Source organism: Phodopus roborovskii, unplaced genomic scaffold (genome assembly GCF_943737965.1).
Source record: "Phodopus roborovskii unplaced genomic scaffold, PHOROB, whole genome shotgun sequence".
Lineage (NCBI taxonomy): Eukaryota > Metazoa > Chordata > Mammalia > Rodentia > Cricetidae > Phodopus > Phodopus roborovskii.
Window position 1 is genome coordinate 2,632,177 of NW_026126459.1, and position 14,507 is coordinate 2,646,683.

The window sequence follows — 14,507 nt, forward strand, 5'->3', positions numbered from 1 at the left end:
TTGGGTCATGCATGGTAGGGCTAGAGGACTCCTCACAGAGCTCTGAAACAAAACACTCAAGGCCTTCATCCCTCCAGGGAATGCAGTTTTCACAATGCTCCAGCAGTGATGGAGCCAATGAACAGCAGCAGATTACAATGGAAGCACAAAATGAAGGAAAAGAAACCAAACGGACTTAAACTTTATTCCATCTGCCACAGAAAGTAGGAGCCACACACATGCTGCCCAAGCGCAGCTGGGTGGAACACTAGTGTATCAAGCCGACTCACTTAAGTTTCTTCCTCTGAAAGAAAAGAACAGTAAGAGAAGTGAGCCTCACCATGTGATACATTGTATCTTTTCCCTCTGTACCTCTGAGGAACCTGAGTGCTAAAGGGAGACCTCCTCTTGGCTGAGCCCTCCTGACCCTTCTAGGGCTGAACAACTTTCTGTATTTGCCAGCCAGACTTTGCAGTCATGTAATTGATCCACAAGGCCTTGCTTCCTCTCAACAGCTGCCCAGGGCCTTCTCTAGCTGTTCTCCCTAGTCTCCTTTGGGTACTGGGAGTGCCACCCCCACAGGAAGTGCCAGGAAATGCTGCCAAGGTGAAGGTGACCACAGCACTAGCTTGGCTCTCTCATCAGCCCTCAGAGGCCCACTCTGCCCACCTTCCTCTTCCTCCTCTTCTTCTTCCTCATCCTCTTCGTCCTCCTCAGAGCTGAAGGTGCCATCAGGCAAGCTGTAGACTCGGATGACTTGCTTGTTGGGGTCCTTGAGGATGAGATATTTGCCCTCCTCCAGCTTCATGCAGATGTCAATGACACAACGTAGGATGCCCCAGGCGTTCTCTATGCTCAGGTTGATCTGGCTGGCAAACTCATTGGGCTTAAACTGCTGGGTACCCAGGATGACATGACGTGAGGAGTCCTTTACATGGTACCGGGACACATACCTGTGGGCGAAGAGGATGGGGAGTCATATTGGGCAGTACAGAGATGGCAATGCCTGGTTTGCTGCTTTATCCAAAGCAAAGGAGGCAAGTAGCCTTTGGCCCAAGCTGGTGCCGGTTCCGGGGCACAGCAGTCTCACCCGAGCTTCAGGTACTCAGATCCAGCTAGCAAAGCACAGCAGGTCCACCGTGCTAACTTGTAGCTGTTGTTCTTCAGCTCAGTGGCAATGACAGCCCCGCGCTGAGAGTCCAACTTCTGCCGCCAGTCAACGCCGTTACAATGCTGCAGAAGGAAAGCTGGTTACTGGGTGAGGCGGGACCCGCCACAAGGCCTCAGGGCCCCGTCCTCTGAAGACGGGCCCACTAGGGAGTGAAGAATATGCCTGAGTCAGAGGCATATTCATATGTGGTGTGAAAAGGGGCTTCACACTGTGCCATGGTGGGTGAGCCTCAGGTGGGGTTGAGGGCAAGAGCCCAGCACCTGATGCTTCATACAGATTTCCAGATGTGGGGAATGGGGCAGTCCAAGGTCACAGGGCAGGGAGGTCCCCACCAAAAATTAGTACGACAGATTCTACCTTTCCCTTAAAACTTGGAAATATGCTGTTAACCCCTAGAGAGTGCCATGACACTAAAGAACCCTGCCAACACCCTGGGGACAATCACAGGTGGAGATGAACTGAACAGAGTGGACAAGTCAGACAGAAGTTAAGACACCAGACAACAGGCTCAAGGACAGAGTGCCTTAGCAGACTCCCAAACGGAGTAAGAAGATAATGGACTCTGGGGGAAGGAATACCTGAGTGCTGACAAGGAGCAGGAACTGCAGCTGTACCACAGCAGTGATCTGACTTCTGAACTCCTATAGCCAGCTTCCAGCAGACACTCTTCTGGGACACACTCAGTTCTAGGGACAGTCACTGCCACCCATGACATCTCAACAGAGAGCTACAACTTGCCAGATGTCTGCCTACCACACTCCAGTTGTATGTGCTGTTTTAGGGCACAGGTTTCTTTTCATGTGTTTTTGAAGTATAAGGTACTCTGGGACAAGAGCTGCTTGGGGATTTACCCTAAAGCTCCAATCTCACTTGTGAGTGAGGTAGGGATGTGTGATTTCAGAACACATCAGGAAAGACAGATGCTACAGTAGAAGTCTGGGTGGAGGCCATTGGCCCCACAAGAGAATGGTTTTCTGAGACACATTTTGATGGCAAGCTAACCAACACAGGCTGGCTGGGCCCTACAGTTGTCCTTGCCAGTATTCTTTATCCTGTACAGAGGCAACAGCCCTGCCCCTCACTTCAACAGAGCGTCAAAGCCAGGGAGAAAGAATGATGCCTGACCTGATCGTCCTGGTGGACTGCCCACAGGTGTACAATGGAAAGAGAGCTTGTGTGTGCACTCAGGTTTGGTCCAGCTCTTAGAGCAGAGGTTCTCAACCTTCCTAATGTTGCAACCCTCTAATATTCACATTGTGGTGACCCCCAACAACAAAATCATTCCATTGCTACTTCATAACTGTAATTTCGCTGTTACAAATCGTAATGTAGATATCTGATATGCAACCTTCCAAAGTGATCACGGCCCACAGGTTGAGAACTGCTGCCATCTTAAGAGTCTTTTGAGGCTAGTAATGGCAGAGCTGGACAAAGGGATCACAAGGTAGCAGTGAGGCTGAGTATATACAGAAAGAGGTCAGAGAGAGTTGTTTCACAAGAAAAGATGAGGTCAAGGTCAGATGTGTAGAGAGATGGAGACAATGGTGGCCAGAATGAATAGACAAAAGGTGATAAAAGCAGAAACCTCTTATCTTAGGCTGTTCTCTGTCAGCAGGGACTTATGTGGATGAAGAAAGTACAGCCCCCACCCACTTGGCTCTGTGAGCACTTAAAGGCTGGCCATCTCCCTCCAGCCCACCCCACTACACACAACAGGGAGATAGCTGTGATGGCGCTCACCCTGGAGTCCCACTCATTCAGCGTTTTGATGTTGATGAAGGACACTTCCCCATTGGCTCCAGTCATGACGCCATCGTGTTCACAGCGGACAATAAGGTCAATATCATCTCCAAGTTTCCACCTGCGGTAACTACAAGGAAAGCAAGATTCTTTCTCTATAACATCCGCTGCTTTGGATGGACCACCCCAGACAACACAGGATAGAGTCTGTGCCCCAATCTGGCCACACTCCCATCACAGCTGACATACCGGTAAGCAACAGAGGCAATCTCATTCTTATCCATGTCATCCTCCACAAATGGGTTTGGGTTGGGGAAATTGTATCTTTCTCTCCCCTGCAGAAGTGACAAAGCTTTCAGGAGATGGTGTTGATGTCAAGTCAGCAGACCCAGCACTGCTTTATGTCCTTGAAGGCCTGGGTTCACCTGTGCTAAGGGCTAAACCCAACATATCCCACTGAGTGACCCTCCCTGCTACCTTCTTCACAGACAGACTGCTAACCTAACAGGACAGTAATGCCCTTCATACTTCCTCCTTCATCCCAGTAAAAGGTGGACAATTTGTCCAATATCACATCCTTAAGGCAAAAAATGGCATTTGAGCAAAAGGCATTTTCATAGCTCATCTGTGTGAGACAAGTATTAATATTGTAACTTTACAGAGAGGAAATATAGCCAAGTATACGGACCTGTGCCTGGCCAGCTCCACACCACAGTTTAATGCAAAGCAGAGGCTCAGCAGCAGCCTCCTAAACTACCTAAATAAGCAAGTCGGTGCTACCCACCCTCTCCTCTGTGCTCACCATTCTCAGGCACTGCTGGGAGAAGTTGTGGTTGATGTAGGTGGCCTCCATGGCCAAGTTGCGGGGCGAGTTGAAAGAATTGCCTTCATCTTGAGGGGGCTCATTGGCTGTCTCACTCACAGTCAGGAGGTCTGTAAAAGCCCAAGTATAGATGGTCACCTGCTCAAGTAGCCAAAAGCCACTGGCAGTACGCAAAGCAGCATGGGTAGATGTAGAGACCTAGACCCATAGGGGCCCATTACCAAAGAACTGTGTTCTGCTGATAGGGTCTCTCCCCAGAATATGTGTGGCATGTGTGGGGAGGTGGGTGCATGACCTTCCGTTTGACCTAACACCAGCAGTCACACAGTAAGAAGCCATTCCTTCTCATTCTTTCTGGATTCCTCAAGAAAATATGTCTGTTGACAATTTAACAAATGAGGCTCAAATCTCAAATAGAATCAGATGGCATTGTTTTCATACTGCCAGTTTGCAAGTGATTCATTAATGGTGTGTATATATACATGTGTGTCATAAAATAACACGCATATGTATTTTTCTTTATTGTATTATGAATGTAGAAGCAAAAAAGTCCAGGAAAGTTTTGTGCAAGTGAACAACAAACAGCCACAGTGATGGTGTGAGGACTCTGAGCCAAAGCCCATGGAAGCACTCAAGTGGTCTCTTCCCTTGGATTCCAGGAGGATGAGAGGGAATTGACACATGACCCATTCTCACACCAAGTAATTATTCAGAACAATACCGGTGCCCCTAGCTGCTCCCCAGACAGGCTGCTTACCGAAGTCAGAGTTGTCCCTCTTGTCAAAGAAGAGTTTAGACCCGACTCTCTGCACGACAATGTCCCAAGAGTACACGGAGCGCGTGCAGCTCATGAGTGTGGCCAAGATGGCGTCAGTGGCAAACACATTGCCCTGTGTTTTTGCCAGCTGCAAGGAGGGAGAGGGAGACAGAGAGTGAAGTGAGGATGCTGAGGTCACCGAGGAGGGAAAGGACTCCCCTAGTCACCCAAGGAGGCTGAAGCCAATTGGCTGGCATAGCTGCTCAGTCACTGTGGAGGCATAGGCCACACTCTGCTCACTAGTTTCCAGCCCAACACACCACCCTGTCTTTACAGGGGAGAAAGCTAAGGCTCTAGTGTGATACAGTCTGCTTGGCAAAGCTAGGGTCTAAGCATGCTTCTGTTCACATTTAAGCCCACCCAATGACAAGCCTCCACTTCCATCAAATTCTAAGTCTGATCCAGAATAATATTATCTAAGGCCTGGACTATGCACACAGTTAGTTCTGGTTCTGTGAGATCTTCACCAGTCAATCCACAAAATATTCAGGGGAACAAAAATGACCGTGCCTAATCAATATGTACACCCTCTCTGTGTCAGGTTCCTCAAACAACAGAGTAACAACTGCTTATGTCTTAGGTGTCCTAAGCAATCCAGAAAGATCTGAAATATATGGACTAACAGGTAAGTTACATCATTCATAATGAAGCACCTGTGAGTTTTGGTATCCATGGGGTGGTCCTGAATCAACCCCCTGTGACTACTGAGGGACATGTGCATGTCTCACAACCTGTTCTTTCTGGAGTCTCAATAACATTCCTAAGAATGGGCAGAGGGTGCACACCTTCCGGATGACAGGGTCGTCTGTGGTGGTGACAGTGTGGAAGATGCGCTTGATGCTCCGCAGAGGCTTCTCACTCCGAGTGGTGATACGGTCAAAGGCTTTGTCATAGTACTCTAGTGCACCACAACACTCGCTGAGGAAAGAGGGAAAAATCAAGACAGATCCTTCCTACTTCTCTTTTATGCTGTGGAATCAGAAGTCTTATCTACTAAGTACAGCAGGCACACCTGTTAATCTCATCATTAGAGAGGCAGAGGAAGGAGGATGGCAAGTTTGAGTTAAGACTCAGATACATGTGAGTGCCTTGTCTCAGAAAGAATCTTCACCCAGAAGCCTAACATGTATGAAAGAGATGGAATCAACCTCCTTGGAAAGGAGGCAAATCTTCACTACCAGCTGTTTCCTGTCCTAGCACCAGAACATAGCAACAGTCCCATACAGGCACCTCAGTGGGTGGTCGTTCAGCCTAAAGCTCTGGCACTGGCACCCCACTGCCTTAGCCCGACACCCTTGCTCTCTGTGAGTATGCACGGTATGAAGTCTTCTAAAGATCTGTCATGCTCCTTCTATCTAAAGCACTTAGAGACTGACCATCTGACCTTTTGTGAAGATACCAGGGTGGAGAGAGACTAGAACAAATCTGCTTTGGAATTGCTAGGGCTTAAGGAGACATAGAACCCAGCTGCTCCATATGCCTGAGTGTAGTGGGCAGCAGCAAAGAAGCTACTCACATGTCTTGAGGCTCCGACACTTCCAAGTAGCGCATCTTCATCAGCTGAGGGAAGTCCATCTCCTCCTTCACCTCCCAGTCACTGCGAACTTCAACTGAAGAGTCTCGGGGTTTCTGTAGATAAAACAGGGAAATAAATTCATAACTTAAACAACTGAGCAAAGGAGGTATACTCAGGAAGGGCTTTTATTTAACCATTATGGTCTTGGCTGGGTTTTTTGAGGGAAAGGGCTTCTGTGTGTAGCACTGGCTGTCCTGGAACTCACTCTGTAGACCAGTTGGCCTTGAACTCCTGAGTGCTGGGATTGGTGTATGTGGTCTTGGCTTTTTATTTTAGGCAGTATCTGTGACTTGTAGAAGTTCATTGAAGGGATCAGGGAGTCAACATGGGACATCTCAGGGCATCAACTACGTGTTTTTGACACAACAAGCACCAAAATTTCACCAAAATACAACTTTTACAATTTTAACATCATTTCCCCTTTACAGCACTGGGGAATGCACCCATATTTTTGTGCATACAAGGCAGCCAGTTCATTGCTGGGCTATACTCCTAGCCCAATCTCCACTGTTGCTCATGCCTGCTATTCTCATAGCTTTTACGAAGGTGCTAACATTATTCCTAACAGTGCCAAAGTTGAAAGGTGAATAGCTGAAGGAAATGTGGCAATCTATATAAAGAAATGCTATTTGGCAATAAGAAGTACAGCCAGTTCTTTGTAAATGCAGGTTTTATAGTCGTGGGTTCTGTATCCCAGGGTCATGTGTGAACTGAAAATATTCCAGGAGCAGGAGGACCACTTGAGATTAAAAGTGATACTTTCAACCCATATAACCCAGAGGTGAGTTAAAGTTCATGAGGGGATGCATATATGATATATGCAAATGCTATACCATTTTATGCAAAAGAAAGTCAGTACCCACAAATCTTAGTTTCTTTGAGGGTGCCCAGAAACAATCCTTAACAGATATGAAGGAAAAAAAATGAAAAGACTGTACTAGTACAGTCTTTTGCTAGTACAAGTTACTAGTATTAGGGGACATATCTTAAAAATACCACGTTAAACAAAGGCCACAGATTATGATTCCATTTATATGAAATGCACACATCAGGGAAATCCAGAGACAGCAAAGAGCAGTGCTGGCTATGACTGGGGAGGACAGGACATGCCTAAGGGCACAAGCTTTCTTTATAAGAGGGACACAGGTCTAAAGCTGCCCACAGTAACTGAGTACACTAGAGACCACAACTGCACTGTATGACTCCTATCTCTGAGATAAAAAGAAAACAAACATAATCAATTCCCAAAAGAATTCTACCTGTGACTTCTGGTCCCATTTCTGCCTTACTCCAAATTGCTTCTGGAATTTCTTCTGCAAGCGAATTCGTTCTCTGAAAAGACAGAAAGAATGCTGTGTTTTCAGTAGCTTTGTCTAGCTGAATTGAAGTACTTTTCCTGGCTACTACCAGGATAGAAAATGGTGGCTTAGAGATGAAGAGAGCATGTTGGCACACACTGGGGTGACAACAGAGACACACTATCCCCCCCAGAACTAACTGTAGGGGTCTCCTTAGTCCAGTTACTGGCAACCCTGGCTAGGGTGCAGAGGCCACTGTGCTCAGCCTCAAGAACCCACAGGATACAGTGTATAAGGTGCTGCCTGGAAGTAGGCACCCAGAGCCACTTCAGTTCTACCTGGTGTTGCTTGTTACCCCCAATAATGAAAGACAGCCAATCCCTGCCCTGGGTTCACGATTTCTGAATACATCCCATTTGGGAACACAGCTTTGATCTGGCAGGAACAAACACTTACCTCTCTTTCTGCTTGGCACTCTTGGGCAGCGTCTGTAGGTTGAACTGCACCATGTTCCGGCGATCTTTGTCTCTGCGGAGGTTCCGCTGGGAAGCAGGAAGAGACCCATGTTACTTTCTTAGTCATAGCTTTATTGGTATCTTGAGAGCAAGTCTAGGGTGTTAAGTCCCAAGTTTCTCTCTATGTTCTTTTACTCTATAGCATCTACAGTATTTGGGTTAAGGGGAGAAGCACTTGTGTTAGCTTGGACTCATTTCCACTAGTGTGAGCTTACTAGTTTTACTGGAGATGCTACGTTTGCATCTTTATGTAGCACCCAACCAAACCACCTAATTAACAAAGCCTGCATGTTGCAATTAAGTGAGGAAATAGGTTCCTAGCACAGCTGTGTGATGTCTGACCTATGGTGAACAGAAATCTAAACCCCTTCAAAACATCCTTGGACAAGTTATAAAGCTGGTCACCAGAAAGTCTCATGGTAAGAGCTGCGGGTGCTTAGGCTGCCAGCCCGTGGCCTACCTGTGCGAATCTCATCCGGTTCCGCTGGTAGGCAGTCTTCTGTGTGCGGGCTGTGTCCACCAGCTGGAAGCTGGTCTCATCCTCCTCATGGAAGTAGGCATATTGACTTCCCCCACCAAACTGAGAGGAGTACTTGTCTGCAGGTAAATGTGACAGTGTATGCTAAGTGCTTTCTACAGGCTGCACACCGCATGTGCATGGCAGCCTTGAGCACTGCTCTCTCAAGCATGGTTTTGGGACCTGCAACACTTTTGGGGACCACAACCAGGAGCTTGAGGTGTGCAGACTCACTGCCCCTGCCCAGACATGACAGATGGGAACCTGTATTTATACACGATCCCAGGTGATTCATACACACATTTAAGTTTTAAGAGCTCGAGTTTAAAGAACTTACCAAGAGAGCCCAAGCATCTCAAGCTAACCCACTTCACCTCTGCCTGATACAAGTAAGAATCTGAGTGCACCACCACTGCCATCACCGGAGCCATGGACACTATCATCAACCACAATAGACTTTCTTTCTGACCTCATCTACCTTAACTTAGCAGTCTAGGCAGCCACTTGCAACCATGTAATTGGTACCAAAAAAAGTACTTTCCTTTACCAGAATCTTAAAACCAGGGCCTAAAGCCTACAGTCCCTGACTGATGGCCTCAGGAAGTCCCAAGCAATAGAATGCAAATGGAAGCATACTCAATGTATGTTCAGGAGTCTGGCTATCACCCCTACAATAATTAAGAATTTGACTTTTGGGTTAGGGTTAGGGTCAGGGTTAGGGTTAGGGAGTATTTCCAAAACCATGGTCAGAATATATCCCCAAGGACTATCATTAGCACTCCTTTTTAGTGTGGAGCTCATTGAACAAAGCAACAATCTTCCCAAGGCTTAAATGTGGATAGCTCACTGAGGAATACTTACTTGTGTATCTCTTGTCTTGGTATGTGGCCCCTGTCCAGTCTGCAACCTGTTAGGCGTGAAGACAAGAGGTCAGGTGAACAAGCTTCTGCTGACTCAGAAACCCAAGATAGTAAGGGAGACAGAGTAAAAAAGTCATCAGCTTTGCCTCTGATGCTTCTGCACATAGCTACCCCTCCTCTGACTCATTCTGGAGGTCAAGGGCTTCCTCAGCTGGTGTCCCCAAAGGAAGCATAGCCATGAAGAGAGCAAAAAGGAAGTGGGACTGTGGAGTATCTACCCCAGCTGAAGGAACCCAATACCTTCCCCAGCCGATCTCCTTTGCTGAAAGGCTGGTAGGGCATATCCCGAAACTGCTCAGGAACGGCACAGGGACCCCAGCCCGACGGGTTGTCCTGGATCACAGGAGTCATGAACTTTGCCATCGTCTAAAACCTTCAAAAACAAGCACCATGAACAGTATTATGAGGAAAGGCCACTGAGTTCCAAATACCCTGCGCTGCACTGACCCTGCATTACAGAGGCACACACAGCAGAGCCCTGGGCTCTCGAGCAGCACGGACAGGGCTTTCTTGTAAACTTCTCTAAGAACACTTAAAACTCAGAATGCTGCTGACACCAGCAACATGTTCTTGTGTCTCATTAATTCTAGGACATATTCTTTTTTGGTGAATATCTTTGAAACGAGGCCATGCCTTATGCTTGATGGGGTGTCATGTCTTTTCTTTCTTAGTGTGACATAAGATAAAGGTATCTCAGATTCATGAAATGTGGTAAAAGTGAGATGAGTTCCCTCAAAAACACCTTCACCAAGGCACCCAATACCCGACTTCTCTAAGCCCAGGCTCTAAAATAAAGAACCACAGTGTAGGGACCACTGTCAAAGCCTTTTTTTTTATTTTTATTATTTATTTTTTTATAACCAAGTCCATTTAAATGAAAACATTTATAGACAATATTTGGGAATTTGGGTGTCGTTCTTTCCAAACTACTTCCTGCTGGTAAGGAGCGCTGCACTATCAAAGTCTTAATAGTTACTATGCCACACAGTTACTACTCAAGATACACAAATACCTGGGCACAGAGCACTTTAAAGACCCCTGGGCTGGTGAGATGGTGTAGCAGGTAAAGAAGGAACCAAAGTGGAAGGAGAGAACTGACTGACTCCCAAATGTGGTCCTCTGACCTCCAGTGAATGCCACAGCATGCATGTGCTGGCACTCACACAAAGCAGCAAAAAGCAAAGCAAAGCAAAACAAAAAAAAAAAAAAAAAACCAAAAACAAATTCCCAACCGGGTGATGGTGGCGTACACCTTTAGTACCAGCACTCGGGAGGCAGACGGATCTCTGTGAGTTCAAGACCAGCTTGGTCTACAAGAGTTAGTTCCAGAACAGCCTCTAAAACCACACAGAAACCCTGTCTCAACCCCCCCCCCCAAAAAAAATCCCCAAGTCCCTTAAGTGGGTCCTGGAATTTGACTTTCCTTTCTGTGTCTCTCAATTTTCCATCATCACAAATCCTGTACAGTGCATGCAGCCAGGGAAAAGCATTCCTAGGTGACCCAGGTCATAAGAAACTTTAGAGCAAAAACAGCAAGGGCCGGGCCAGAGAGATGGCTGCAAAAGTGGCAAGTGTATATAAACCCAAGTACCAAGACAATGTTCTCACTTCTTATAGCATAGCTCACTAACTCATTAAACCCTTCTAATGATCATGTGGGGGCAGTGGCCAGTTCCGTCCCCATTTTCCAGGGGAAAATATAAAGGTACAGTGAAATAAAAGTTGTAATGTTGGATGATTAAAAATTTGAACTCAGGCAGTGTAGCTCTGGAATTGAAGTCTATGTAAAGCCAAGGCTCATTTTAGAAAAGTAAAAACCAATATAACTGTACAATCCAGTGGTTTCCTGGACATTTCCCATCACAAACCAAACTAAACCAAACCAACCAACCAAACAAACAAACAGAAAACATGCATTGTACAATCCACAAGAAGCATCTGACAGAGTTGGGTGGTGGTAGCACTCAGGAGGCCAGCCTGGTCTACAGAGGAAGTTCTAGGACAGCCAAAGCTACACAGAGAAACCCTATCTCAAAAAACCAAAAGGAAAAAAAAAAAAGAAAGGAAACCTCCTGACAATGTTCAATGTCCAGAGAGTTTAGTAATCTCTCCTCCTTTCTCCACCATAGGGAAGCTGAAGATATTTAGGTGACAGGAATATTCTTGGGAACTTCATCCCCAAATATGAACTTATGCTAAGCTGTAGGAAGAGAACTTGGGGGAGGGTGTGGCCTTCAAACAGTAGGAAATAAAAAGCCACCAGCAAAGTGTCGGTACTGGTACTGTGCTGGATAGATATGAAACACTGCTCCCTCACACCATCATCTTTGAGAAAGTTGGCTCTGATAACTCAAGCAGTCCATCTGCCCACCATCTCAAAACAGTTTCCAGGGCTGTCTGCCTAAGCCTGGCCTTCTTTAGCTATACTGTAGTTTGGGGGCAGCCTGACAACCTGGGCCTTTAAGCTATACCCACATTACCATCTCAAAAGCAACTTTAATTTTAGTTGTCACAAGTTGAAGATAGTTGAAGGCTTGATATGCATCACCTTCCCGGATAGGCAGGGGTTTGGAGTCCTTTGGCTTCTGCACATGTGAGCCAGAAAGTAACTGATAGGGGAAAACTAAAACGACAGCTGTAATGGGACAATACGATGTGGCTCACTGTGGACACTACAGACGGAGCCATGAATTCCTGGGCTCGGCTTCACGGCAGAGTGGAGCATACTCCTCTCAGTCGCCTGTTTCGGAGCAGAGACGGAAATCATTCAATGCCCCCCCGGAGGGGGGTACTTCGTCCCCACGGCTCTGGGCTCCACACCGTGTGGGGTGTCCTGCACTAACAGGGTCGCGCCTGGGACCACCCAAGGCAGATTCCCGCCCCGCCCCGGAGCGACGATAGGAGAGGACGTAAAGAGGCTCTTCCGGGAGACCCCCGAAGCCAGGCCTAGCCCAGGTTGGCTCGAGAGGTCCGCAGGTCTCTGCGAAGCAAGCCGCTCACCTGCAGTGGGCTCCGCAGGCCCAGATGGCGACAGATGGCACAGGTCAGAGACTGCGATATCCTCGATACTCCGAGGAACCAGGACAGGAGGAAACTTGCGCGCGCAAGAGCCGGCGCCGTAAACCTCGACAAGCGCTGTCGTAAAAGCGCTCCCACTTCCTTCTTAGTCAGCGGAAAACGTCGAGCCGTAAAGCGAAGACACAACCGGAAGTCTGTCACGGCTCCTGGCTTGATGTCCTCATTATCCTCTGAGGTGCGAGACAAGAGTGGGGGTGATTACGTCAGCGGCATCCGGGGTCGCCTAGAACGGTTCAGAAATGAAACGTGGCGGCGCGCGGTGCGAGGGAAGCTGGGGCGGGGAGCAGGAGTCAGCTCCGCGGTGTCCCACAATGCTTCGCGGCTGCCTCGGCCCTTTTGCCTCCCACAATGCCTCGCGGCTCTCGCTGGCTCCAGTCTGGTTCTTGGTCGGGTTGAACCTCCGCTGCAGAAGGCCTCGCTCGTTACCGGTGCCAGTTACTTGCAGGGTGAGGGGTGGCAAGTGACTGCGTGGTCCGGGCTGCTAGAACTTCGAGATGGCCGCCAGGGCTCAAACCCTTGTTCCACAGATCTCAAGCCTCATTATTCAAGGGAGATTTCTGGTTGCTCATTGAAAGTAAAATAAAATAGGCCCGGCGCATTTTAGGTGGCGCATGCCTTTAATCGCAGAACTCACGAGGCAGAGGCAGGTGGTTTTCTGTGGATTCGAGGCCAGCCTGATCTACAGAGCGAATTCCAGACCAGCCAGCACTACACAGAGAAACCTATTTCAACCCCCACCCCCCCAAAAAGTGCCTTTTGTTTACCCACCATTTATGACTAGCCTGTCTGTATTCTAATTTCAGCCGCATCTTGAGTTCCATCTCCTGTCACCGTATCATCTCCCCTCAGAGCTTGATCTCTTTATACTCCTGGTGGGTTGCTCCTCAGCATGGTCAAACGTATTCCCACACAACTAGCACTTCCTAGGGAAGCATAACATAACATAAACTAGCTTTCCGTGGCCTGACATCCCTGGCAACCTTCTCGCTTCGATCCCTGCTATTCTGTACAGCCTCTGCTCTGGTCACCATGACCTGTTCTCATTTCCCTCTCAGCAGGCCCTACGCTTGCTGTTCTTTCTGCCCTGAAGGTTCACTGTCACTGCCTTGGTCCTGTGTGCCTTTAAGAGTTGGCTCCTATCCAGAAGTGGCATTCCATCCTGAGGTCCCTGTAGTCTGAAATTGAGGCAGGAGGATTATAATGCCAGACAGGAGCTGGTGAAATTGGAGACGGTTCCCAGAAAAGGCACTGTCTCACTGACATCAAAACATTTTTAAAAATTAGGGTCTCACTAAATTGCCTAAGCTAACCCTGAACTCCCAGCACTTGAGAACCCGAGGCAAAAGGATTGCTCCAAACCTAAGGCCAGCCTGGGCTCTATAGCAAGACCCCAAATCAATGTAAAATTGAGATGTGTCCTAAAATACAAGGAGACTTGTATCTTTGCTGAACTGCTTCCATGATGTCTCTCCTGTTTTTGTGTCTTTTTCCTTTTTGCTGCGGATCCCAGAGGCCATCTGCTACAGCCTCTACTGTGTCAGAGTTTAAACATCTTTCCCCTGTTCTAGCCCAGATGTTCTGCTTTCTCCATATGGAGAAGGATGTGAAGGTTCCTTCCTCATTTTCTGCTCAGTATGTGGCTTGTTCTGTTATGGTGTTCCTGCCTCCTGCTCCAGACTCTGATTCTGCAGTCTGTGTCACTCCTGTGCAGTGGCATTGTAGAGTGTGCCCAAGAAGTGTTTTGTGGACCAAAGACCTTTAGAACCTGCTTTTAGAGATAGGAAGTAGGACAAAACAACAAAAAAAGATTCCCCTAAGGTCTTCACATTCTTCCCTATGAGTGTGTGTCAGTTGGTAGAGTGCTTGTTTAGCATGTACAAGACCCTGGGTTCAATCCCCAGCACTGTGTTAACCAGGAATGTAGGCACATACCTGTAATCTCAGCACATAAGGAAGTAGAGAAAGGAGGATCAGATGATCAAGGACTCAAAAAACAAAAACAAAAAGTAATTTTCAGCCTGAAGTTCAAGGCCAATTTGGGCTATATAAAACTTGTTCGCAAAACAAAAGTAC

The 14,507-nt window shown here is 47.5% G+C and overlaps 1 protein-coding gene across 1 annotated transcript; it reads right to left on the reverse strand.

Annotated features, from left to right (window-relative positions):
* Nucleotides 1-175: 175 nt before the first annotated feature.
* On the reverse strand, nt 176-12,497 carry Eif3d (eukaryotic translation initiation factor 3 subunit D). The gene is made up of 15 exons (XM_051189303.1): nt 12,357-12,497; nt 9,597-9,729; nt 9,298-9,343; nt 8,380-8,516; nt 7,861-7,946; nt 7,366-7,438; nt 6,047-6,159; nt 5,316-5,448; nt 4,471-4,618; nt 3,693-3,823; nt 3,140-3,225; nt 2,891-3,020; nt 1,070-1,212; nt 649-932; nt 176-283 (listed from the first exon to the last, which is right to left on the reverse strand). The coding sequence occupies exons 2-15, from the start codon at nt 9,717-9,719 to the stop codon at nt 270-272; spliced, it is 1,647 nt and encodes a 548-aa protein (XP_051045260.1). The 5' UTR covers nt 9,720-9,729; nt 12,357-12,497; the 3' UTR covers nt 176-269.
* Between the last annotated feature and the right edge of the window lie 2,010 nt (nt 12,498-14,507).